The 24,371-nt window shown below is 53.5% G+C and overlaps 11 protein-coding genes across 11 annotated transcripts; 6 read left to right on the top strand and 5 right to left on the bottom strand.

The window, feature by feature from the left end:
• Positions 1 to 362: 362 nt before the first annotated feature.
• AYO20_09629 (hypothetical protein) lies at positions 363 to 1,313 on the top strand (the record flags this gene model as incomplete). The annotated part of the gene is made up of 1 exon (XM_022647898.1): positions 363 to 1,313. One exon carries the CDS (start codon positions 363 to 365, stop codon positions 1,311 to 1,313), a length of 951 nt encoding a protein of 316 aa, XP_022496145.1.
• A 437-nt stretch (positions 1,314 to 1,750) lies between these two features.
• Positions 1,751 to 2,782, bottom strand: AYO20_09628 (hypothetical protein; the record flags this gene model as incomplete). Its single annotated transcript, XM_022647897.1, has 1 exon — positions 1,751 to 2,782. The coding sequence occupies one exon, from the start codon at positions 2,780 to 2,782 to the stop codon at positions 1,751 to 1,753; it is 1,032 nt and encodes a 343-aa protein (XP_022496144.1).
• A 1,129-nt stretch (positions 2,783 to 3,911) lies between these two features.
• Positions 3,912 to 5,196, bottom strand: AYO20_09627 (hypothetical protein; the record flags this gene model as incomplete). The annotated part of the gene is made up of 6 exons (XM_022647896.1): positions 3,912 to 4,163; positions 4,219 to 4,338; positions 4,395 to 4,447; positions 4,499 to 4,589; positions 4,692 to 4,855; positions 4,926 to 5,196. The coding sequence occupies 6 exons, from the start codon at positions 5,194 to 5,196 to the stop codon at positions 3,912 to 3,914; spliced, it is 951 nt and encodes a 316-aa protein (XP_022496143.1).
• A 1,611-nt stretch (positions 5,197 to 6,807) lies between these two features.
• Positions 6,808 to 8,478, top strand: AYO20_09626 (hypothetical protein; the record flags this gene model as incomplete). The annotated part of the gene is made up of 4 exons (XM_022647895.1): positions 6,808 to 7,024; positions 7,075 to 7,417; positions 7,475 to 7,673; positions 7,723 to 8,478. 4 exons carry the CDS (start codon positions 6,808 to 6,810, stop codon positions 8,476 to 8,478), a joined length of 1,515 nt encoding a protein of 504 aa, XP_022496142.1.
• Positions 8,479 to 9,125: 647 nt separating this feature from the next.
• AYO20_09625 (hypothetical protein) lies at positions 9,126 to 10,018 on the top strand (the record flags this gene model as incomplete). Its single annotated transcript, XM_022647894.1, has 3 exons — positions 9,126 to 9,202; positions 9,274 to 9,347; positions 9,399 to 10,018. 3 exons carry the CDS (start codon positions 9,126 to 9,128, stop codon positions 10,016 to 10,018), a joined length of 771 nt encoding a protein of 256 aa, XP_022496141.1.
• Positions 10,019 to 10,635: 617 nt separating this feature from the next.
• AYO20_09624 (hypothetical protein) lies at positions 10,636 to 12,003 on the top strand (the record flags this gene model as incomplete). The annotated part of the gene is made up of 5 exons (XM_022647893.1): positions 10,636 to 11,008; positions 11,088 to 11,579; positions 11,649 to 11,728; positions 11,806 to 11,892; positions 11,971 to 12,003. The coding sequence occupies 5 exons, from the start codon at positions 10,636 to 10,638 to the stop codon at positions 12,001 to 12,003; spliced, it is 1,065 nt and encodes a 354-aa protein (XP_022496140.1).
• A 349-nt stretch (positions 12,004 to 12,352) lies between these two features.
• On the bottom strand, positions 12,353 to 13,357 carry AYO20_09623 (hypothetical protein; the record flags this gene model as incomplete). Its single annotated transcript, XM_022647892.1, has 1 exon — positions 12,353 to 13,357. The coding sequence occupies one exon, from the start codon at positions 13,355 to 13,357 to the stop codon at positions 12,353 to 12,355; it is 1,005 nt and encodes a 334-aa protein (XP_022496139.1).
• An 831-nt stretch (positions 13,358 to 14,188) lies between these two features.
• Positions 14,189 to 16,191, top strand: AYO20_09622 (hypothetical protein; the record flags this gene model as incomplete). Its single annotated transcript, XM_022647891.1, has 2 exons — positions 14,189 to 14,454; positions 14,583 to 16,191. The coding sequence occupies 2 exons, from the start codon at positions 14,189 to 14,191 to the stop codon at positions 16,189 to 16,191; spliced, it is 1,875 nt and encodes a 624-aa protein (XP_022496138.1).
• Positions 16,192 to 17,092: 901 nt separating this feature from the next.
• On the bottom strand, positions 17,093 to 18,726 carry AYO20_09621 (hypothetical protein; the record flags this gene model as incomplete). The annotated part of the gene is made up of 2 exons (XM_022647890.1): positions 17,093 to 18,583; positions 18,637 to 18,726. The coding sequence occupies 2 exons, from the start codon at positions 18,724 to 18,726 to the stop codon at positions 17,093 to 17,095; spliced, it is 1,581 nt and encodes a 526-aa protein (XP_022496137.1).
• A 430-nt stretch (positions 18,727 to 19,156) lies between these two features.
• Positions 19,157 to 20,455, bottom strand: AYO20_09620 (hypothetical protein; the record flags this gene model as incomplete). Its single annotated transcript, XM_022647889.1, has 2 exons — positions 19,157 to 20,320; positions 20,375 to 20,455. 2 exons carry the CDS (start codon positions 20,453 to 20,455, stop codon positions 19,157 to 19,159), a joined length of 1,245 nt encoding a protein of 414 aa, XP_022496136.1.
• A 672-nt stretch (positions 20,456 to 21,127) lies between these two features.
• Positions 21,128 to 21,541, top strand: AYO20_09619 (hypothetical protein; the record flags this gene model as incomplete). The annotated part of the gene is made up of 1 exon (XM_022647888.1): positions 21,128 to 21,541. One exon carries the CDS (start codon positions 21,128 to 21,130, stop codon positions 21,539 to 21,541), a length of 414 nt encoding a protein of 137 aa, XP_022496135.1.
• Between the last annotated feature and the right edge of the window lie 2,830 nt (positions 21,542 to 24,371).

Here is a 24,371-nt window from a genome sequence, read left to right as displayed (position 1 = left end):
TCCTCTTCAGTGACATTTCAGATCTTGCCATCTGAAACGGATGTCACTGAACAATTCCATTCACGTGTTGTTGCGACCGAGTGATATCAAGTCAACTGACCTTTGTCACAGCTCAAGCACAGACAACCTCAATCACAAATCTTACCAATCTCTCAACCTCTACTTGCCTCGAACTACGAGCAAGTCACCAAAATACGGAAGAGTTTGTGTGTGGTGTCCCCGACAGATCAGAAGACAAAGAAGACCACAGAGTCGAACAGTGAGTCTCCTTCACCTCCACAAGAGTGTGTATAGGCGTTGACAAGTGTGACAGGATCTTCATCTCAAGGAAAAACTCATCCACCACTTTTCGACAAGCAATCATGAGAACCGCAACCTTGATCACGGCACTTTTCGTGGCTGTCTTGTGTGGCGTTGGCTTCCAGACCGCGGATCCTCCACCATTTTATGGTGTTGGTTTCCTCACTTCGCTGAACGGGTCGATCCAGACCAGCAGCGATGGTTTCCTGGCCAATCTTCCCACCAAGACTCCGACTCCAGTCACCGCTGCACCTCCACCGAGTCTTACGCCAGCCGGTTTACCTTTCACTCTGTCAACTTTTATCTTCTCAAGCTCTGCTATGGCTCCGGTGCCCGCGCCCCCAGTCGAGACCACCAATGTCACAGCTACCAGCATCAGTACCACGACGGCCTTAGAGAGCAGCACTGCCACTGCCGGTCCAGTTTCGACCTCGTCGTCTTCAATCACTCCTACTGTTCTTGTCACCACGATCACGGTTTTGCCTCTGCCTGCGACTCCTACCGGAAATAATAGCTATACCACGGCAAACAAAACCACAAGTGATCTTCCTGGAGCGAAGACTTCTGCGACCACGACTCCTCTCACCACAGCTACATCCAACAGCACCGGCGCCGAGCCTGGCGAGCACAAGACGCTCAGCCACGGCCAGAAACTTGCCGCAATCATCGCGCCCATCTTGGGGTTGTTCGCGATTGCCATCGCCGCCTTTGTTGGATACTGGCTAAGGACCCGTCGCCTGGAGCGCCAGCGAGCAGACCGCCTGGAGCAGCGGGCCCGCTGGTTCCGACAAGACCACAATGACTGGATCCGAGCCCAGATGAGCTCGTTCGACGACAGCAAGATTGGCCGGAACCCGATCGTGACGCCGGCTCCGAGCTACGACACGATCTGTCGCCCGAGAACTCGCCCTCGGCAGTTCTCCGGGTCGACGGTCGTCGTCAACCGCTCGGAGGAGGCGTTTGTCGATCGGGTGGTTCGTCGACGCGGCGCCGTCGAGAACCTGCGCGACTAAGTGCGCACCGGCAGGATGGTTGGTAGCGGTGGTAGTGGTGGACATGGGTGGTTTTCCTTCCGGCGTAAACAGAGCCAAACGGTCTTTTTAGACAGCACGTGACACACAGAGTGTCACATGACACAATCAAATTGAGCTTTTCACATCAGACTCGTTCTTCTCTCCTTCTCCCGTTGTGCTCGTGTAAGCCCGTAACATCAACGAGTATTGTCCACTCCGCACGCGCCGTGTCCATCAGACTACTGATTTCGAAGAGGATGATGTGTAGCGTTGTGCGACGCCTTATGCATCGTCTGGAATAAGATCTCTCATTGTTGCTACCGAGGCGCGAACTTGGTCTATCGTCCACAACATCGACATCACCATCGTCCGTTTACGCCGATGTCATCGCCTGCGCTGCCACCCACTCAGACGGTGTCGAACGCCAGATATCCCAGTCATGTCTGCGATGGACCACCGTCGGCAGAGAAGAGCCTCTTTGCGTACTCGGCCACCGTGACCATCGGGATCCCCTGCTTTGCACTCCACGTCCGCTCCTTGGGCCAGCTTAGGCCCTTGCCCTCGGAGAAGACGACGCGGTACCTCTTGAGCTTGTCCTCGGGGTCCGACTCGCTCTCCTTCCTGAGATGACTCAGCGGCCATACCTGTCTAACGACCTCCATGCCCAGGGGCGCCACGACGCGCTCGATCGTGTCCGCGAACGCGCCGTACGTCAGCGTGTCTCCCGCAATGTAGACGGGCGTGTTCGTGGGTGCGTCTGGCGTGAAGAGCAGCGCGGCCGTGCATTTGCCAATGTCCTCGGCCGTGGTGGCGGTGATGACATCGTCCCAGGAGTTGAGGGCCGTGATTTGGATCTTGTCCCGCGTTGTTTCTTTGCCGGTTGACGGTATCCGTCTGACCACGCCCCAAAAGTCCTCAAACAGAAAACTCATAAAGATGCCGCAGCTGATAATCACCCAGTCCGTCTTCTTGCCCTCTTGCTGACCCCTCAGCAGCTCCCGCACGTCAATCTGCTCGCTGAACATGCCCTGTCCGCCCTCCCGGCCGATGACGTCGTAGTCCACCCCGTGCTGCCAGGGGATGTAGTAGGGCACCTGCGCCTCGAGCACCGCGCGGGTGACTTTGGTCATGGTGCCGGGCGGCAGCGTCATCCCGCCGGCGTGCAGCACGGCGGTGAAGGGTGCAAAGAGCTCTGCGAGCTTCGATTGTGACGACGCCTCGATGTCGCCCGCGATTATGTCCACGCCGCGGCTGCGAAGGAGAGCCTGCTGCGACTGCTGTGCCGGCGACGGGTTGTTCAGGCTATTCGGCCGGATTAGCAGAGTGACACTGCTGGTGCCGGGCTCGAAGGCCGGGTGGGCGAGAATGGCATCGAGGATGGCGAGGCCCAGTTCGCCCGCGCCGAGGACCAGGATTGATTTTGTCCGTGCCGGGAGCCGTCGTCCTTGTCCTCGTTGTTGGGTAGCCATGGCAGATCGAGCCCTCTTGTTCGTCTTTTATCTGAGAAAGAAAACCTCTCCCTTCTTTTTCCCCTATCCTCCGTTTCACCCCTGTAGAATAATAACACGAAGGAAAAATAAACCCGACAACACACTCGCGAGCTCAGCGTCCACTCCCCAAAGTCAAGCCGTACGAGCGGGAAACTAGAACAGACTTGTCGTTCCCAATTATGAGTTATATTCGTAAGGAACGAAAGGGTAAACAGCCCTTGGATGAGGATGAGAATGACAAGGAGAAGAAGATGCAGAGGTCTTGCGAGGTTCTTATAGTTATGGTTGATGGTTGACTGTTGATTTTGAACCTTAAAAATATGTAACAGGGTTTAGATTTCACCCAAAACCCTATTATCCTACACTACTGTCTACCTACAGTATCTACAGTATTTCATCTATACCTTGCTAGTTTGGCTCTGGTATTGCTTTGCTTTGCCATTGCACCCATGCCATGCCATGCAGGCTGGCAGGCCATGTCTCGTGCTTTGCTTTGACCTTTTCTTCTTTTCCGATTAGTAATTAACCCCGACGACATTATTTCCAGGAACTATATTATTATTACATACCACATATTATGGGATACCACCTACGTATACACCACCTATATACATACATATGTGACCTGAGTGAAACGTCTCCACACGGCGCGGCGCAGCGAGTATGCAGACGCACAGAAATACTTACTCCCCTCCTACGAGATACAGTGTGTATGTCCCAGGCTATCCATAGCCCCTAGGCCCCCAAGTCCCATACATATCCACGATCCACCCACGATCCACCAGACCACAAAACAACCACAAACACAAACACAACACCCTCTTCAGCCAACGTAACGGACAAAGAACCTGCATCCGCCTTAATGCCGGGTCGATATTATCAATCCGAAAACTTGGCAGCGCACATAGACGGGGCCCGCACCCACGGAGTTTAGCTATAGACCTTCCGAGTGCCACGGTGCCAAGCAATTCCCATATACATACTTTTCGTAGATAAGTCCTTAGAAGCAACAGTCCCTCCACATGCCAATCCGACCAAATACTGAAGCTCGAACCTCATCCGCAAACAGTCTTTCCATCCCTGTCCATCCCAACCTTTTTGATCGCCCTCAAGAAGGTGTCCTCGGTATAAGCGGCTTCCTCCCGTAAACGATATGTAATCGAGTGTATAAATGGTGGTTGAGATTGTTCAGATCTCTCCTCGCCCCAGCCAGGAGCACCTCCACCTCTGCCGGAGCCCAGCCTAGTATCCGGGTGAATAGTGCCAGGCTGTATGCTTGCATCGCTTCAGTCATTATCATGTTCATGTTCAAGCCCAGATCCCTTCGACGAGGCTCTTTGGGCCATGGAGACAACGGGACCTGATCCACTGCATTAGAAACTCTTTGCACGGACAGTTGCCCATGTTCATCCTACCTTGTGAACTTCATGGACCACATTTTCAAACCCTGCTTGGTCGACAAGACCTTTGATGTGTGGGCTGATGTTCATGACCCGGCCGAATCTCTCTGCTGCGTTGCTGAGTTCGGTTTGCCACTAACAAACAGTCAGACTTGGTTGGTGCGCTCCATACGCATTGTTTGTGCTCGTACCGTATGCCAGGGTGAATTTTCAGGGAGGCTGTTGTCGTCTGTGCTACCCCATGCTGCACCACAGGTCAGCAATGTTCCGCTCGAAACGGCCTTGTCTTCCCCACCTTCAAAGTCGATCACTTCCACCCATCCACCTGGTCTGAGGTTTTCCATGCACTGTTGGAATAGCTTTTCCCAGTCCGCTATACTCCCGCCCTGTTGTGTCATGCCAGTCAGTATCAAAAAGTTGGTGACTCAATGCTTTCTCCATCATCCGATTCGGCGAAGGAGCCAATCAGTGGTAGAAGATTGGCATACCATATGCCCAAGACGAATGAAATCAAAACTGCGACGAAATGTCCAGTCTGCCTCGCAGTCATCTATGAGAAATTCCAAATTAGGTGGGACCCAAGTCGGCTGAATCGGCGATAAATCAGTCGCGACAACCTCTGCCATGGGAAAGTTGTCGGCCATTTGAATCGCTCTGGGTGAGTTTCAGCGGTGGAATGACGGATTCGGGGAAGACAGATTAAGCAGACCAGATTCCGGTACCGGTGCCTATGTCAAGAATACGCTGCGGAGTCTCAATTGGTGCTCTGAACAGCTCTCCACCGAGGACCATGGATTGAACGTGGTGAAGGAGGTCCAGTCTTTCCTGCTCCTGTTCGTCATTGGGAGCGAAGTATTGCCCGGCCTTGTAAGAATGGTACCGGCGCCCATTTTCGTATTGGAAGTCGAACACACTCGAGGACGCAGAAGTATTCTCCGAGTAGGCACCTATGCTCTCGGCATAAGCAGAATCGTTATCACCGTCACCTGCCATAGAAACAATATCTCAATGGGCCGTCGGCGGGGGCTCCAGAGTTTGATTCATGTTGCCAGTGCCATGTATACAGCAATCAGCAGGTCTGGTGGGAGGGAAAGTACAACAGAAGTAATGATCACTCAGGCCAGGTATCTCAGCCTGCACATGAATGCGGAGGCTCCGGGTCTCAGGTCCTTGAGTGCTTTCCACACACCCTGTAAAGTCTTAGGCAAGCCAGCTCCACCAGAACACATGGCTGACGGATAAGCAGCATTTGCCGACGAATAGAAGACCTGTTCACACTTTTGAGGGTAATGAAAGCACCTTGACATGCTTGCTCGTAAGCACCTAGCAGCCATGGATCGTTGCTCCCCCAAGTTGCGGGCGTGGTTCTGAATTCACAGCAGGCATCAACCCTCCACTTACTTGGTGGGATCTCGCATGGCACAATAGCTTATCTGTCACCCTGGCTTGAATCGAGTCGATGTGGCTCGTTCGACCGAAGCAGTGTGCGAGGCATTCGAGAGAGTGCCCCTAGCTCCAGTAACTACCGGTGGGCGCATGGTACATGGCACATGGCACGCCGTTGCACATTTGCGGAAGTTGAACCTTCGGCACCCATTCGGAAAAGATAGCCTTCCAGCTATGGTTGGACAACAGTTCGCTCTTCAGACGGGGAGTTTTGATGTATCTTCCGAGGACCGCAAAGGCAAAGCGGGGGACTGGGATGGGCGAGCTCAGTGAGGATGACGGCGCAGGGAGGTCGGTGCCCCTGAAGAGACCCGCCGTTTGGTGGAATATGCAGCCCTCCATTCCCAGCGACTTTGATTTCCAAGCTGTGGAAAGCTGTGGAAAGCGGGGCCAAGTGGTCAAGATGTGGTGGTGCTGGGCGCAGTCTGAGGACTCGGTAGTGGTTGGAGGGCGCAGGCGCCGAAGCGTGGCGTCACAAACTGCGGTCAATGGTTGCAGTCCACCACATTACTCCGTACAAACCTCCACCACCAAACCAACAATCACCTCATCCACGAACGCATTGGGATCGGGGCTTGCACCTCCGAGAAGACCTCCACTACTGACGAGATCCATATACCTACCAGGTACAGATGCAGACTATTTAGGAGAGGCCTCCGAGTGGCCCCCAGCAAGTTTTCTGATCCTGTGAAAAGTACATCGAAATAGCCAACGAGTTCACGGCTACTCTGGCTGTCTGGCCATCTTCTACCCACAGCGGGCAGAGCTGTCGCAGTCCATCGTTCCCTTCTTCGGTGGCTCTCTTTGGGAGATGCAGCTAATCAATTGCGCGCAGCCAGTCACGACTACTGCAGCCCTCCACTGTGCCTTGACCACGCAAGAACCCCTGTCGTTAGGCGAGAATCTGCAGAGCGACTCTTCCTCTCGGCTTGAAACCCAAGATAGGCAGCTCGCATCCTCTGCCTGTCTCGAAAATGGAGATCCAGAAGGTCTCTAGAAGTGCACGCTATCGCCCAAGCTGTGAACAACTCGGTTTACACAGGCTGCATCCCCTTGTAAAGCAATCTCACTCCTTTCCACAAGGTTCATCTGTCGTCCTTTGTACTTGATATGTCCACAGAAGGTGCCTACTGGTGACGAATTGTCCACGGCCCAACCATGGCTGTCATGTCGGATGCGGCCCCTGCCATCCTACTCGCATTGGCTGGCTTGGGCGGCCTTGCAACTCTGGTTATCTATCGCTTGTTCTTTCATCCCCTCTCAAAGATTCCCGGGCCGAAGGCTGCAGCGATCTCCCGGCTCTATGACTTCTATTATGACTGCATCCAGGGAGGAAAATTTGTATTCAAGATCGAAGACCTTCATAAACAATATGGTATGCATTTTGACAAAAGTTCCGCGTGGCCGTCGCCAACCAGTTCCCAGGACCCATTGTACGGGTAGGACCCAACGAAGTCCATATCCATGACCCCGACTTTTTCGACGAGTTCTACAACGTTACCAGCCGTCTAGATAAAGACCCCTGGTACTATGCTTTTATTGGGTCCAAAGATGCCGGCTTTGGTACCTCCAATGTCGACCTCCATCGTGCCAGGCGAAAGGCAATGAGCCGATTCTTTGCAAGTTCGGCCATCTCCAACCTGGAATCGTCGTCGCGAGAAAAGGTGTCGAAGCTTTGCCAGCGACTGAGGAATATGCGCGATGAGGGAAAGCCCGTCAATCTTTCCAATGCTTTTCGTTGTCTCGCTGCCGACTCCGTCACCAATTAGTGAGTCCTTCAGAAGTTGGCGGTTGCTCAAGAGACACAAACCTGACAGACACGCAGTTGTATGCCAAAGGCCTTTAATCTGCTTGATTCCATTGACTTTGCCGATGACTACAACCGCCAGGCGCGTGTCATCTCCCATATTGCCGCGTGGCACCGCCATATTCCAATCATCATTCCCATATTCATGCGGATGCCGAGATGGCTTGTCGCAGCTACCTCAACGGAAGGTGGGGTGATGGCCTTCGACTTCCAGACAGTATGATCTTGTCCGAGTCTGGTTCTCAGCAGTGGCTGACCATATGTAGGACCTGGCGCGACAGGCGGCGGACGCCGTCCATGCAGAAAAGCGAAGTGACAAGTCGGTTCTGGATGGCATTATCAACTCGGACGCCATTCCAGAGAGCGACAAGACAGTGGATAGGATCACTCAAGAGGCCCGGACATTGGTTGGGGCCGGTAGTGAGACTACAGGAAATGCTCTGGAGACCATTACATTCCATATTCTCGCCAACCCGGACAAGCTTCGGCGACTCAAGGAGGAGTTGGCCAGCGCAGTAGAGGCATCCAAGGACAAGCGAGACGCTTTGACGGATTACAGCACGCTGCAACGCCTACCTTACCTCACCGCCGTGATTAATGAAGGGCTGCGAATTGCATGCAGTGTGTCCGGCCGACTTGCAAGGGTCAATCATCGCCAGGCATATACCTACGGATCGTACGTGTTGCCTCCTGGGACAGTCATCAGCATGGCAATTCGAAGCAATCACACGTTTGAGCAAGTGTATCCCGAACCATTGTCCTTCAAACCTGAACGGTGGCTGGTGGATGGCGAAGAGCTGAAGAGACTGGAGAAGTACTTTGTCCCCTTTGGGCGAGGGGGAAGGAGTTGCATTGGCAAGGAGCTTGCCATTATGAACCTTTATCTGACCATTGCGAGTTTCTTTCATGAGTTCGATGCCGAGCTTTTTGAGACGACGAGGAAGGATATTGAGATTGAGCACGATTATTTCTCTCCATTTCCTGCAGTGGATTCGAAGGGTTTGAGGGTCGTACTCAAGTAGCTTGCTTGCTATTGTCGCCTAGATTGTGGCAGCATGGTCGCGAGCTTCGTTGCGAACGACTTGTCTTGTCTTTTGGGAGCGGTGAAGCCTGATCAGGGCGATACATATAGCTTGCCTCGGCGATATTCCACGTATCATCGACAAGAAGACGATTCTATGGGTCTAGAAAGGTTCATGATGTGAGCGTGACAAGGAGAACAGAACCATGTTGAGGCTATTCTTGCAGGACAAATGGTGAAGAGCGTTTCGGTCACGAGATACGAAGTACGATGAACATAGTTTTGTGCACCTGCGCCCTGCATCCAGTGCCAGCTAATCAGCTTCTCCCTTATTATTCATGGTGCCGGGAGCCCGACCAAGCGAATCCTCTCGTGCCTGTAAAGCTCTCAGGCTTCCCTTTATAACGAAAATGAAATTCATCCCTGGACATCAGATGTTATAATGGTCGACCTTTTGTGTATACGTGGCGTTGGTGGATAAAGATATTGTGCTGCCTGGCACTTTGCTTTCTTCCTTTAAACATCCTCACCATCACCTCTCCCTCTGTCTTTCTCTTTTTCTCGGGCTGTTACAAGAACACACTGAATTTTGACATTTGCTGAAACGAGCCATCCGTCCTCTCGCATTACACCGCATCGCACCGCATCATGGGCATAGAACGCAACTTCGCAGGCGATCACAAGGCGCACTTGGGTTATTGGGGCCCTCCAACTTCTGTGGCCAAGTGAGTCTTGAGTGAAGAGAATTGACGATCGTGTCTGGCTTCATGGTTGACTGACCGACTTCTCTCATCAGCTTTTGTGAAGAAGACTACGCTGTCACTCTATACGTCGGAGAATTCGTCAACAGCTTCACGAACCTTGCATACGGTGCGCACCCTGTTTTTCAGAGGCCCCTGTGCTGTGGCTTCAGCTAACTAGTCGTCTTCACAGTATACTGGGCGTTTCGGACGCTGTTGCCCGGAGAGAGCTTGCTCACTCGGCCCTCGAACCTGGCTCTCTTTTTCGTCGGCGTCTTCTCTCTAGTCTTCCATCTGACTTTGAAATATGAGACTCAGGTCTGCGATGACCTGTCCATGTTCTGGGTATGTGCAGCCCTCGTATACGAGCTGTACACCCTGGGTTGGTCGAAACCGGCAAAGTTGTCATTCGCTTTCATCTTGACGGCTGTTCTCGGGGTCATCAGTGCCTACCATTACGCGCTCCATCAGCTATGGTTGCACAACGTGACCTTTATCGCCCTGGTCACCGCCATCTGGCCAAGAGTCCTGTATTTGATCCGGACCAGATTCAAGGGTGAGAAGAAGCAGTACTGGACCAAGCAATTCCGCGTGGGAGGTCTGTGCTTTCTGATGGGATTCGTCGTGTGGGCCATTGACGGAGCGTATTGCGGCGCCCTGCGAGAAACCCGAAAACAGCTGGGGATCCCTCTCGCCTTTGTCCTGGAACTGCACGGATGGTGGCATATCCTCACAGCCCTTGGCGCAGGGTATTGTATCCGAGTGACCAAGGTCCTTATCCAGGACCACGCGTCTGAGTAAGGATCCCGGGCCATATGCAAGGCACACCGAAAAACTACCCGGCAGCTTATCAGCACGTCTACGTCAATGCCTCCTCCAGTAGCTATGAACTCATCCTTGACCCAAAAGTACCCTTCCGACCACTCAACTGCCTTAAGGCGATGGACAAAACCACCCGATAGGCGCTTCCGAGGGAACCCCGGCACATGCACCCGCGCGATAGATCTAGGCGATCCAGTGTTAAAACTGGGGAATGATATCAAGGGTATAAAATCCACGTCAGAAGAAGTGCACTTTTTCTTTTCTCAATGCCCACGGATCTTGTTCGACCGTATGATGTATTCAGATCAAGCAACTATTTGCGACCCATACAGCGGAAAAGCTTTTCTCCCATTGCCACAAGCTCTGTGGGTAATGTTGCGTATGAACCCCGCCTCGCGTCGCCGTCTAACGTCACTTTGGTCTACAAAAACCTGTAAGATGATAGATCTTATTGACTTATTCGGCGTGCCAATTCGGCGATCGTCGTCAAGGCGGTTAAGAGTAACACACACCACAAACAACTCGACATTTCAGCCTCCTTGTCCGAATCTTCGTCTCGACGTGAACCGATTTTTGTGTGCCATTGCTTTCCCACCATGTCGTTGATATCTTCTAGAGCCCATTCGGTGGCATTCCGCAGCTTCACATCCGGCGCAGGCTCGATATCAAGGTACTATAGCAAGTCTCGACGGGACCTGGCGCCACCAACTCGTCAACAGAAGTGCATGTTTTCGCAAAGCCGTTTTGTGTACGCAAGTACCAGTTCTGGTTCTACACCATCCAAACAGGCCGCGAAAAAGACGGGCTCCGACAAGACTCCATCGATCAAAGAGAAACTACCGGATCCCGACCGGACGCCTTTTCGCTTTCGAGAGTTTGACCTCGAAGGCAAAGTGTTTGTGGTCACGGGCGGGGCGCGGGGACTGGGGTTGGTCTTGTCGGAAGCTCTGATCGAAGCAGGAGGACAAGGTCAGTATATACGTCGCCCTCCCCGATCCTGTTGTAGGGATTCGCTGTTGTGTTGACATTGGCTGGCGTGGTGGATTAGTATATTGCCTGGACCGACTGCCCGAGCCGGACAAGGAGTTTTTCACGGTCCAAGAACGCCTGGGCCCCAAGTACGGGGGCTCGCTGAAGTACGACAAAGTGGACGTGCGCGAGGCGGGCAATCTCGACCGGGTCATCGAGGAGATCGCGACGCACCACAATCGCCTCGACGGCCTGATCGCCGCCGCGGGCGTGCAGAACGTGACGCCCGCGCTCGACTGCACGCCCGAGATGATCGAGGAGATGATGAACATCAACTACAAGGGCGTCTTCTGCTCGGCCGTCAGCTGCGCGCGGCAGATGATCCGGCACGACTGCAGCGGCTCCATCCTGCTCGTCGCGTCCATGAGCGGCATGGTCGCCAACAAGGGCTTCACCTCGGCGGTCTACAACTCCTCCAAAGGCTCGGTCTGCCAGCTGGCGCGGTCTCTGGCCATGGAATGGGGGAGGATTGTGAACGGCAAGCCCATCCGGGTCAATGCCTTGTGTCCTGGTACGTGGTCTAGTAATTTCATTTTAGCCCGTTCTTTTCACAATTCTAATCCCCTCGGACGTCCCGCAGGAAATATCATGACCCCGATGGTCGAGAAGAACTTTGAAGATGACCCCAAGTTGAAGCAGCTGTGGGAGAAGGAGAACATGGTAAGGAAGGACGGCCGTTCTCTGTTCCGCTCCTCCCCTCCCTCTCGGCTCAACTTTACTAACATGTTTGATTTCAGTTGGGACGGATATCCACTCCCGCGGAATATCGAGGAGCCGCCTTGTTCTGTCTGAGCGATGCCAGTTCCTTTATGACCGGTTCGAGTGTGAGTTGAACAAAGACGCTCAGCGGCAACGAGATTCCATTTCTTTGCTGACTGACTTACTGACTGCTTCCCTTCTAGCTCGTTATTGATGGGGGTTACACCGCGTGGTGAAGCGATGCTTTCAACGCGATGAACAGGTTGTATGTTATGGCTATGTATGTATGAATGCGAGGTAGAAGCCCGATTGTACCAACAGATGGGGAAATGGTCGAAATCTTTGGGCACGATATACGTGTCAATGGCATATTGGTACCGTACAGTGGAATTGGATGTATCACAAGAGCTCGAGACTGTGTCGTGCCGTGTATATCTAGATGTAATTGGGAAATGGTTATTGTATCATATATGTCATGTTTGACCGATAGGAGCCACACCCTTGGTATCCATGATTTAGCGAGCAAAAGCTCAGAAGTCCATGTGTACCATGGTTCTCTCACCCCCTTAATGACTGACTGACTGACTATATCTTCGATTCCGCCAGGGGCAGGATTCGAAAGTTGACTCTAGGAAAATGCAGTCTCAGCCGGCCCTCGCCTACCTTGGGGACACTCGCAATCACGACCTCTTTGACGCCGATCGAGACCAACTCGCCCTTGTCGTGGTGCGTGAAGCCCGAGTCGACGGGGAAGACCTCGACCAACTGCCCCTTTTCCAATTTCAGCGGGTCGAGCGGGTCGACGGTGCCTTCGGGCTCGAAGAAGTCCGAGGTCAGGATGAGGTCGACGGCCTCGTCGCTGGACACGGCTGCGGGCACGCTGAGGCGGGCCTTGTCGGCGATGACCTTGCGGAAGCGGTCGACGTACGCGAAAGTCTTGGGGAACAGGGTCGGGTTGATGACGTCCTTCTCCAGGCACTCGTACATGCGCATCTTCTCCTGCAGGGTCCAGTCAAAGGTCCAGATGGCGTGGATGTCGGCGAGGGTGGGCTCGGGCGTGTCGAGGAGGAACGCGCGCCCGTCGGCCAGCAGCTCCGTCTCCATCAGGGTGAAGTACATGCGCGCGTGGGCCAGGGCCTCGGGGCGACCCTGCCTCATCGTCTCCCTGTCAAACTTGCGCCCGGACATGGCGGCGCGGTCCTTGAGCCACTCCTCGTCCAGCATCACGTCCGACGTCGGCGGGATCAACCCTGCCGTGCGACCAAAGGGGCCTGCATCGATGGCCCACGTCTCAAACAGGTGGTCCAGGCCCCTCTCAAAGGGCGTCTTGCCCCCGATGCGCGACGTCGGGAACAACGCCTCGAGCTTGTCGAGGATGACGCGCGTGTCGCAGTAGATGTCGCGGTTGATGGCGAGGATGGGGATGCGGCGGTACTCGATCCCCAGTTTTTCCAGCACGGGACGTGGGAGCCGGTTGAGCACGATGCACTGGAAGTAATCCAGGCGGCATAATGTCATGTACCAATCCACTTTCCTCCCAAAGACTGAGATGTCGTAGGTGAAGAGGATGATACGTGGTGGTGGCGCCATGGAGTGGAGGCCCAAAGGGGCTTTGGTATTCGAGAGTTTATCGCGTTTGTTTTCTTGGGCCGCAGTTTTTCTCTCTCACAATTACTCACTTACTCACTCACTTTCTCTTGTCTGTCTTCTGTCAGTCTGTCAATCTTGTCACCCTGTCAAAATGTCGAACCCCCTCCCTGGCACCCCTCGGCCGACGTATGAGAACCGCTAACCTTCCAAGTACCACCGTTTATTCCCCCCTCTCTGACCACTGCGGATCATTTCATTAGTGGGACTTTGGTGACTGTCCTTCTGTATACCTGGAGCAAATCAGCAGATTTTGCCCCGCATTTCCCACATTGTCCCGAGGACCAGACTTCGGATAGCCTGCCAGGGCATATCATGAACAAAAACACATGGCCATACAGTCAGTTTTGGACGAGTCAGGGTCATCACGTCGCATCCACACCACCCCGCAGAAGAATATGCGGAGCGAGGGGGATCGAGGACAGGGAGCCTGGGACTCGTCTGGTCAACGGACTTGACTCGATTGCGCTGAACGCCTTTTCTGCGCATCGAATGAGATCCAAGAGAGGGCGCCGTGAGTAACAAAGCGAAGCACCGAGGCTCGAAGGATCCATTCCTTTCATATATAAGAAAACGGGAGGAGGTGGGTAGGTCTCGAAGGAAGTTCCCGCTTTTCAAGAGGTATCAAGTATATCAATATCAGGGGAGCCGTGCTCGTCTGTATATGTATATCTATTAATCAATCTCCAGCTTTGAACTGCGTCCTCCTTTTCTATATCAGTTCACTTCCAAACCCCTCCTACAAATAAATATACACAACCTCTCGCCAAAGCCATGGCCGACCAGGAACTGAAATGGAAGATTCCCGAGAAGAGAGAGTTCCTCGGTGGTGACCTGGTCGCTCAGAGCCTCGCTCAGCTGGGCGTCGAGGTCTCGTTCGGTCTGCACGGAGGCCATCTCGACGCCTTCTTGATCGGCTGTCAATTGGCCGGCATCAGACTCATTGACAGTCGACACGAGACCACGGCCGTCCAGGCCGCAGAGGGATATGCCAAACTCTCGGGCAAAGTGGGATGTTGCTTTGTGACAGCCAACAGCGGGTATGTTGTCTCCCGTAATCCTGACCATCTGACCATCTTTATGGGACGAAGACGTCTGGGAAGATAGATCTCCCCAAGGGAGAAAGAAGAAATCACATATACTGACCATTTTCACTCCTTCTCTGCAGTTTCTCCAATGCACTCCCCGGTCTCGCCACAGCGTTTGCGGACCGCTCGCCAATCTTCATGGTCACATCGTCACCACCCCTGCGCGAGGCCGAGACGAACTCTCTCCAGGGATTTCACGACCAGGTGGTCCTGGCCAAGCCGCTGACCAAGTTCGCGCACCGGGTCACAACGGTAGAAGAGATCCCGCGCATCGTCAGTTACGCGTACAAGACGGCCACGTCGGGGATCCCGGGTCCTGTGGTTATCGACTTCCCCATCGACATCCTCTTCCACCCGCCGAGGATGAACGCACTGTCTTACGGCTCCGTCATGCGCCCGACGGCGGTGTCGCCGGCCCCGGACCCGGCTGCAGTCGACGAACTCCTCGCTCTCTGGAAGGCCTCGAGCCGGCCAGCCATTGTTGTGGGCACGGGCGCTGCGCGCACCACGAACCGCGACTCCCCCAAGACCAGCCCGCTGCTCCAGCTGGCCGAAGCCACCAACACACCGGTCTTCTACTCGCAAAAGTACACCCCGTCCATCCCCTTCGACCACCGGCTCCGCGGCGGCAGTGCCAGCGTGCTAGCCGGTGTGCGCTTCGCCAAGCAGCAGCAGGCAGACTTTGTGCTGCTGCTGGGCGCGCGCACGGGGTTCCTGCTGGGCGGGCGGTCGGGCGCCATCGTCCCCAACTCGGACTGTAAGTTGGTGCAGGTCGACCTGGACGGCGGGGAGATTGGCAAGTCGCACGCCGTGGACCTGGGGATCGTGGCCGACGCGCCCAAGTTCATCAGCGCGGTGCTGGCCAAGCTCCAACAAGACCCGCTGGAGCAGAATCACGAGTCCTGGATCGAGGCGATCCACGCCGTCAAGACCATGACGCGGTACGCCGGCGACGCAGTCGTGCGGCCAGACGGCCGGCTGCACCCGTACTTTGCCATGCAGACCATCATGGAGTCGCTGCCGCCGGACGCGATCGTCATCATGGACGGGGGCGAGGCGGGCGTGTGGGCCATGGACCACCTGGAGCGGGCGCGGCCGGCCACGGGCATCGTGGCGACGGGGTACCTGGGCTTCCTGGGCAACGGGTGGGGGTACTCTCTGGGGGCGGCGCTGGCGTGCCCGGACCGGCTGGTGGTCAACGTGCACGGCGACGGCAGCGCGGGGTTCCACATCCAGGAGCTCGACACGTACGCGCGCCACGACCTCAACGTCCTCACCGTCGTCTTCAACAACTTCTTCTGGGGCATGTCCGTCGCGGGCCAGGACCTGCTGTACTCGGACGCGGACCCCACGCGCGCCGTCTCCAGCCTCTCCCCGAGCTGCCGCTACGACCTCGTCGCCCAGGGCTTCAACTGTCGCGGCGCCATTGCGCAGGCCTCGCTCGACGAGATCCGCGACGCCATCAAGACCCTCGCAGCCCCTGTCACCACCGGTGCTAGTGGCGAGAAGCAATCCCGTGCCGGCCTCCTCAACTGCATCGTCTCGCGCGACCCCATCACCGAAGTCACAAAGGGCATGGTCGGCAAGACCGACGACAAGAACTGGATCGTCGTGCCGTACTACGACAACGTCCCCAAACCGTTTTACCGCGAGGAGGGGGACAAGAATGGCGTCGCCAACGGCCATTAAGTGAAGTTGGCCTTCAAGATTGAGGTGAGGAGGGAAGAAGAATAGAAGGGAAACCTTTCAACGCTGCCCACCAGTAGTGGCAACAACGGGGAAACAGGAAGACCTTCCAAAGAAAAAATAAGAAGGAAAAAGGGTGTCTATCATGCATGACGAGAGCCTGGGAAAGCCTGGGAACGAACCATCTTGTGTGAATTTATAGTTATAGTTATAGTTATAGTTGGTGCATGATACGGACGGACAAAGTTTTATCGGCTGATACGAGGCTTGAGCGAGGACGAGGATGAACATACGACGAGTACAGACGAGATTGAGGCTTGAGAAGGGGCGAGATTTCGAGAGAGACGAGACGAGACGAGAGGAGACTTTTTTGGGATGCAAATATCGAGTATATCTCTAGGGATCCTCCCTGTGCAGGACGAAAGTTGTACAAGAATACCATCTTCCAGGCTGGTCGAAATGATCTTGAGACATGGATCTCTTTTCCAACATTCCTTTGCCCTTGACAGTCGTAGGTTGCGTTATATATACACCTGGGCATCAACCCGAAGAGGAAAGATCCATCGCGTCTAGACACCATGCAGCCTGCAATGCCTGAGATGCCCATCACCGAATGTTCTAATACACATGCCAGAAGTTTGTGATTGGGAAAAACGTGTGCGCCTGCCCTTGGGTTTTGTACATTCAGCTGAGATGTCGCTTTACCGTTTCAAGACTTCTGTGATCTTTCGGTTTTCTAGCTTGCTCGAGCACATCGATCGTCCAGTGTAGAGCAGAATCAGACCGTGTGTCGCAGTGTAACTACAAAAGGCATGCCAGAACGTACTCGCCTTTGGTGGAGCGCAAGTGTGGCAGATTTTGCCTGATTTCACGCGAAGCGTGTCCCGTAATGTCCACATTAGTGTCATTTCTTTGGTGTCGATGGTGAACCAGGATTAGGCACTTGTCCACTCGCAACGGCGTTTCGGTACGACCGCTGGATCTCGAGATCTTGCCTTCGTTGTGCCTCGTACCGTGCTGCCGCTTCTTTTTGTTTTTCAAGCTGTTTTTCTTTCATTTTCTTCTCCATTTGCTCTTTGGAAGAACCAGACACATTCTCCCACGCTTTCTTCCCCATGGATTTCACTGAATCGACCCCTTTGTCGATGATACTGCGATCCGCCGCTGGAGTTGGCTCAGGAGTCGTTCCAGGAGTCGCAGTGGTGGTTCGAGCAGTGGTCTCGATTACCGTTGGCTGGACGTTCATCCGTGAATATGGAGTGGTGCTACTTGACTTGGAATTGTGGTGCGGCAGCGGGGTTAATTTTAGCAGACGTCTGAAAGATTCATTCTGCAGGGCGCTGACTTGTAGCTGGGTGAAAAAGCTGTTCACTAAGAAATAAATCTGAACGGAGGCTGGCTGAAATGCAAGGAAGCCACCCGTGATGAGTGGAATAACATTTCGGACCACACCCATACCGGGGAGCTGAGACTGTCCACCCTGCGATCTTTGAGTGGTTGCTAGGTTGACCCATGTAAGTGCTGCGGTGGCTATAGGCAAGATATAGGTCGGGTCAGTAACGGCTATGTTACTTAACCACAGAAAGTGTTCAGCTTCGAAGGCGGGCACAGGTAGATGTGAGCAGTTTCTGAGAAGATTCCATGCTCCGTAACCAAGCGGGATTTGAAATAGGATGGGCCGGAACATCTTTATGAAAGAGAGTTTGGCGTCTTTCCTGAGCTCTCGCATTTGCATCTGTGCCTCGAGGACCGCTGTGCGATCATGATTTGCCAAAGCCTCTTGACTCCTTGCTTGTATTTGTCTTATGAGAGGACTTATTTCTTGGAATTTGGCAGTCATGTCGGACGCCGAGATCGCAAACGGAAGAATGGACCCACGGATGAGGAGCACAAGGGCCAGTATCGATACTGTCCAGGACAGTCCACCCGTCACATGTATATGTTCGAGACAAAACTGCATGAGAGCAGTCGGACCCGTGCCGAAATCAAGACCACAGACATCTTTCAAGTATCCAATGCCTTCCGGAACACTGGCTAGATCTGGTGTGTCACTGGCTGCTGCTGCCGCTGTTGCGGATGTACTTTCTTGCGATTGCAGGACCGATTTTTCGATACTTTGAAGAGCATTCGATTCGCCGGTGGAGGTAATTGTTGGGTCGGCGGAATCTGAGGTGGAGTGCGAGGCCTTGACTGTCCGTGTCGATTCAATTGTCGGGGGTGAGGAGGGCGACGATGCCTGCGCAGCAGCCTCGACTGCTGGTGCAGCTTCGCTGGAGGTCTTGCTGGAACCCCAGCCAAAGAGGGAAAGGGATCGAACTTGCTGCGCCGAATTCAATTGGCTTGAGTATGTTCCTGGTCTTTGTATTGACCTAGAGTTCAAGGTATAATGGGAGAACTGCCACAGTTAGTGTATATGTCGAGCGAGGAGTCGCGGCAGCAGCAACATACATATCGCCCGCTTCCGGCACCAGCAACCGCCCTCCTCTGGACTCCACGGATTCCTCGACCTGACCACCTCAACCCCATGGAAATTGACATGCTGGACACGGTGCGCTGACGGAAAATGTCGCGCGTGGGAGTATCATGTCACAGCTTCAAGATGCGGAATGGAGCATAAAAAGTTCCAGCCGATCATGCGAGGGCAAGTGCAGCGAATTTCCTCCGCACTAAAGCAGCTAGCGAGGCACAAGGCCAAGAGTGTCTACTTGTCTACCTACCAAGTAACTCGGTACACGGGAGATCGACCTTGAATATCGCCGAGTCATGTAGAAGTCGCTTTGAAGCCATGGATCTAATTCTATTCTCTCAAGCACAAGGAGGTTTTGGCCATACTGACCGCCATACTCATGTTCGTGCTCTCGTACTGGAGTGAGCCCCCTATGGCTCTTAGTTTTTTGAAATTCCCGCTCAGTCCATTTCTGAAGCTAATTTCCAGGTCACAACGCCAACATGATGCCACGGTCACACTTCAGAGGTATCGCTGAACCACGGCCCCTCCTCTCTTGAACTCTGCCATATCCCCAAGAACCTGGGACTTGTCTTTGAGATCTGTCGTGGGGAAGGTGGTCTGCAGAACAAATTCCCGACCACCTGGCTCGGCTCGTTGAACGAAATCATACACGTCTCCAATCGTCTGCGTTGTGTTGAAGCGCGTGGTCAGTCTAGTTCCGGAGCCAAGACTAATTCTCAGCGTGACGATTGGCTTCGACTCATCCACTTCGGTTGTTGGAGGTGCTGCAGAGGGTGCTGCAGATGCTGGCGCTGTAGTTTCTGAAGTGAAGCTTCCAGGCATCGAAGGTACTCCAGGGGTTGGGCTTCCGAGACGTTGGCCTGACCCTTCAAATGGTCTGTACTTCTTCTTGGGCTTGACGTATTTTTCTTCATGTTGCTTGATCTCCACATCCACTTCCTGACCAGGCTGGACATTCATGATGTTCAGCGGTGCCCGCCCTTGTCGAATCGAGTTTAGAATCTCTGCATTTCTGGGATCATCAAATCGGTACAAGTCCCCGTCGTCTATACTGAATCCATCCTGCCAAAAATGCAGTACTCGTTCGACTCTCTCTGCTCTGCCACGAGGTTGATGTGCAGCGGGAATCTCACGCGAGGGTGCATCATCGCCCCCCAAGGTGCGCGCCGAACCCGTAAAGAATGACTTCTTGGGAGCAGCTTCTTTTGGCGGAGGACCTCGCTTCTGAGCCTTTTCCAAGATTCTCTTCCTCAGGTCGTCCGGATTCTGGACTGCCAAGCCTGACTTTTCGCCTCCAGCAAACAGGTCTTGTTTCTCGTCGTCGTCCGAGTCGTCACCGTTCGCACCGCTTGAAGAGAAGTCGCCCAGAGTGGCAAACTTCTTTTGTGAGGAGGGGTTGTTTTTGGGCTGGGAAGAGCTCGAGGTGGAGGAGGCGGCAGCAGGCGTGGGTTCGGACTCTGAAGGACCCTCCCCTAGTCTCCGACCTGCGCCGTATGTAGGATGTGGAGGTTGAGATCGGGTTTGATGTGATGAATCTGGATCCTCTTCATCGGCGTAGTCTGAATCATCGGGAATGTCGAAAGACTGGTCGTCGTAAGTGGCATAGTAATTCGAAATGGCAGCCTCGAGATCCCAGTCGTTGGCGGCAAGGAACTGGTGAGCCTATGAGAGTCGTTAGCAATGAAAGTCACGCGCAATGCAAATCGGCCATCTTACTCGTCGGGAGGTTGCTGTTCCCACAATCGCGATGAACTGTGCAATTAAGGAAGTTTGTTCTCCAGGATCTGGATTCGCCATGGCTGTGGAGGACTTTGAAAGCGTGCAATAGAATATGTCGGGACAAAGGGAGAGATAGAAGTAAACCAGTCAAATGGAAACTGTGGTGAGAACTAATTGATAGCTTGGTGTCGTCTTCAGCAAAGCAGTCGAAGAGTGACACTGGAGAGAATTAGAAGTGAATAGAAGAGGTGTAAAGTCGGCTTTACAAGGCACCAGGAGAAGGTAGTACGTCACACGCGAGGTCGCCTACAAGTACTAAGGATAGTGATAGTTGCACCCCAAGCCCCTCTCAGCCCCCAGGCTCAGGCAAATCTTCGCCGAGAAGCTTGCGACCTACTCGCCGGGTCCCTAATTGGGCGGTTCTGGGCACCATGGGCGCAGCTCATTTATTACTTAAGCAGCCTTGTCAGTGTCCTGATTTGTTGGGCTGTGAATCTCGTGCCTGGAACATCTTTGAAGCGACAACAATTGTACCGAAAGCTTCCACGCATTGCTTTGAACCTGCTTGAAATCTACTCTTGTTGGGTTCCAGAGAGGGAAATTTACACGTACCTCCGATCCCTTTCAATTCCAATTCAATGTCGCTCCTTTGAGGAAGAATGAACATCCAACTGTGGCTTTCTTGACTTCTCTTCCAGACCTCTTCACCATCCATTCCGCATCTACCACGAACCATCCCATTTTTCCGCCATGGCTTCGCGCCAGGATCAGTCGCCTTCACCTCCTCAAGACCTCTCAGCTTCTCAATTGACCATTCCCTCTGACTCTGAGGCATACTCATCACTCTCACCGCCATCCTCTTCACCGCCTCAATCGTCAGATAATAACGGCACTCGGCCAGTTGTGATATATCAGCCGCCGACGATATGGTCGATACTACGGGGAGCCGCGATAAACCTCGTCCTGCCCTTTGTGAACGGGATGATGCTGGGTTTTGGTGAGCTTCTGGCTCATGAGTTTGCTTTCCGGTTGGGTTGGAGTTCAACAAATGTGAGCTGTTTAGTGAATCCCCCCGAGTTGAATGCCACAAACCTAACCTTTGTTCGTCGCAGGTATGGCCGCGCCATCGATCCTCTCATCCCATCGGGCCCGGTATCGAAATAAGAGACGACCCAACCCAGAGAAGAAGAAGAAACAGCTCCCTGGACGGTGACGTGAGGGACGCTGCTTCGTTGGAATAAAAAGCAACATATCTTCCTCTTCGCTTCTATCAAGACTACATATTGAAAGACATGAAAACTTTTCCAACAAAAACATAACAGAAGTGGCTATCGTCGGTTTCAGCCACAGTGTACATATCCCCAAAAAGGGCCCGACTTCCAGTTTCGGCACAAAATTGGACAAGAGCAGGGAGGAAAGGTCGAGGAAGATCAAGAGCTATGGACTCCTACAATCCTGGCAAGTGCAATCAATTCCTGTGCCTGGCATTCAAAATCCATGCCTGTCTGAGCATGCTCTTCTTTGCCTCCTTTCTCATCGGGCTATTGTTCCGTCACTTCGTACCGTTACTGTTACATCGCATCGCTTGTCATATCTCTTATGTGATTTGTTGCTGCATCTGGAGAGCTCATCTACGCATTGCTCTCCAGCTTAGAGCACGACCATCGTTTGCATCGCTTGCTTCCTCTTCTTGGCCCGATACCTGAGATACCTCCAGCGGGCTACCTCATCTCAGCCTCCTCACCCATCGGCACGGCTGGCAATCACCGATCGCTATGCCAGTTATACCTCTCCACCAGGCACAATCGTTTTTGGATGAAACGGACATCGTGCTTGTATCCAGGGGAGCCGGAGAAAACAACTACTGGCCTTTTTTTATTGTCTTTGGCAGCATCGTCGGATTCGCACTCCTCACAGGTCTGGCGGGATTGATTTCGGCCAGGTACTGCAGCAAGCGTGGCGATCAAAAGCTCATCGAAAAGCTAGCAGCTGAGATCGACGACACGCAACAAACTCATATTGTATCTGCCTCGGCATCGTCCCGGTCCAGTCTCACATTGGTTGAGGACCCTATTGTCGAGAGGAGGAAGGCAAATGTGGCGCCGCCCAATGCTTTGGCTGGACGAGAAGGAAAGCTTCATACCGAGAGGAAAAGGTCCAGAAGGACCAGAGCCCGGAAGAGCTCGTCAGTCGCGCTTCCAGTCACGTTAGCCACCCTGAGGAAATGGGCCAAACGGTCTACTCTTAGTGACGATCACAATCAACGACAGCCATCAAATCATGCGAGGCCGATATCCGGCCTGCGTTCAGCAGATCCAATGCCAGCCCTTCCAATCCCTCTTCACTGCAAGCCCAGGTGCCAATTGAGCACCAGCATTAACTACGATAAACCTTCCCGGCTGATCGAAGATGTGCTATCCAATAGCAAACACAGCATGGCGTCTTGGGTGGAGACCACAGGATCAAGATGCAGAACGAGGGAAGATTCTTCGTCAAGCCATGAGGTGGGAGCGGACAGAAACAACCGGGGGAGAAGGCAATAGCTATGCGATAGGCGCACGGGGCTGTTCTGATCGAGTATCAGTATGTCGGGGATATTCTTACTCAGGCATTGAGCAGGTGACAAGCCTGCCGATATGTGGATAGCAGGAAGACCAACAAAGCTCCATTCTTATATCCAGAGCAAGCCTAGTTTACTGTATCATTGATACGCCACCATAACTTCACCGCCCGGATCCGAGGCGAGTTGGGATTCGGAGCATACACTACCAAGACACCGAAGCTCGTAAGAATCCGAGTTCAAGGACGCCGGAAGCGAACGCTCGGTGGTCCTGAGGCTTTGGACGTCTCCCACCGAAGCTTTCTTCGGACCATGTCCGTAGACGCTATAGCTCCGCCGATTAATCGGCGAGAAGTGCATTGACAGAGCCTTCAGTCCTTGCTTTGCTTGTCCCACGCGAATCAATATGCCCTGCCTTTTTCACCTCCCGGGCCTCGGAACCGCGCAAGCATTCGTCAGAGAGGTACATTTTCTTCCCGACTAGTCGTATGTTTGTCTGATCTGTCTGGGCCGGCGGGACACTTGATTAGAAGTTCCACTTGCCATGCATGTATGCATGCATGCCCGCCGCCCCCCCCTCTCGCTCTCTCTCCCCCACCCCACATTTATCCGCCCACATTTTGTGTGCCAAATGTGTGCTTTTTTCCCCTTTCCGTGGGATTTTGTTGCCGAGGCTTTTGTTCGTGTCCCAATCCACCGGAATTGCTTGGGGTAGTTGGGTAGATACCTACATACATACCCACGATAAAACACGATACCTGATAAATACGATGTCCATGAGGTCGAGAGGTAGACGATAGACATACGAGTACTGTAGGTGGGCGCATGGACTTGTACCGATACAGAACATGCGTGCACACCTGGGGAGTCATGTATGTGTGTGGATAAAGTAAAGGTGTGGTTCTAGGCCCGGGGATTCATCTCGTTTTCCCGGCGTGCGGGCTGAGCGCCGGAGTTGACACCATCGTCTAGTACCTACAACCAACGAAGTTACAGTAAGTCCTAACTCGCAGGTAGGTTGGTAGGTAGTCGTAGGTAATACCGCCGATGTGCCTCGTACTCGTGCAAATCGCGAGCAGGTGGCAGGATAATTCCGCTTTGCCGTACCCATATTTTAGTTTGGGTTCTCCTCCATCCCATTCCCGGTCCCCATCAAATCCATATATATCCTTCTCGTAACATACCTACCTACCTACCTACCTCCTTACCTTTCTACCGAGGTATAGATATACATACTACATACATATATTGGGTGTAAGAGTCTGGGATAAATTTATCGATCTATCTATATCTCTCCACATTATTTTGTCATATCCTCGATTCCCTCTCAGGATCACTATTACTATCACTATCTGGTCATTTTTCGGTGGTTGAAACCTCCACCTCCGCCGGACCCGACGACCACAAGTCTCTGGCCAGACTGCTATCGCACTG

The sequence above is a fragment of the Fonsecaea nubica genome (genome assembly GCF_001646965.1).
Source record: "Fonsecaea nubica strain CBS 269.64 chromosome Unknown Scaff91, whole genome shotgun sequence".
Taxonomy (NCBI): Eukaryota; Fungi; Ascomycota; class Eurotiomycetes; order Chaetothyriales; family Herpotrichiellaceae; genus Fonsecaea; species Fonsecaea nubica.
Note: the sequence above shows the minus strand (reverse complement) of the source record. Positions and strands in the feature narration are given on the sequence as shown.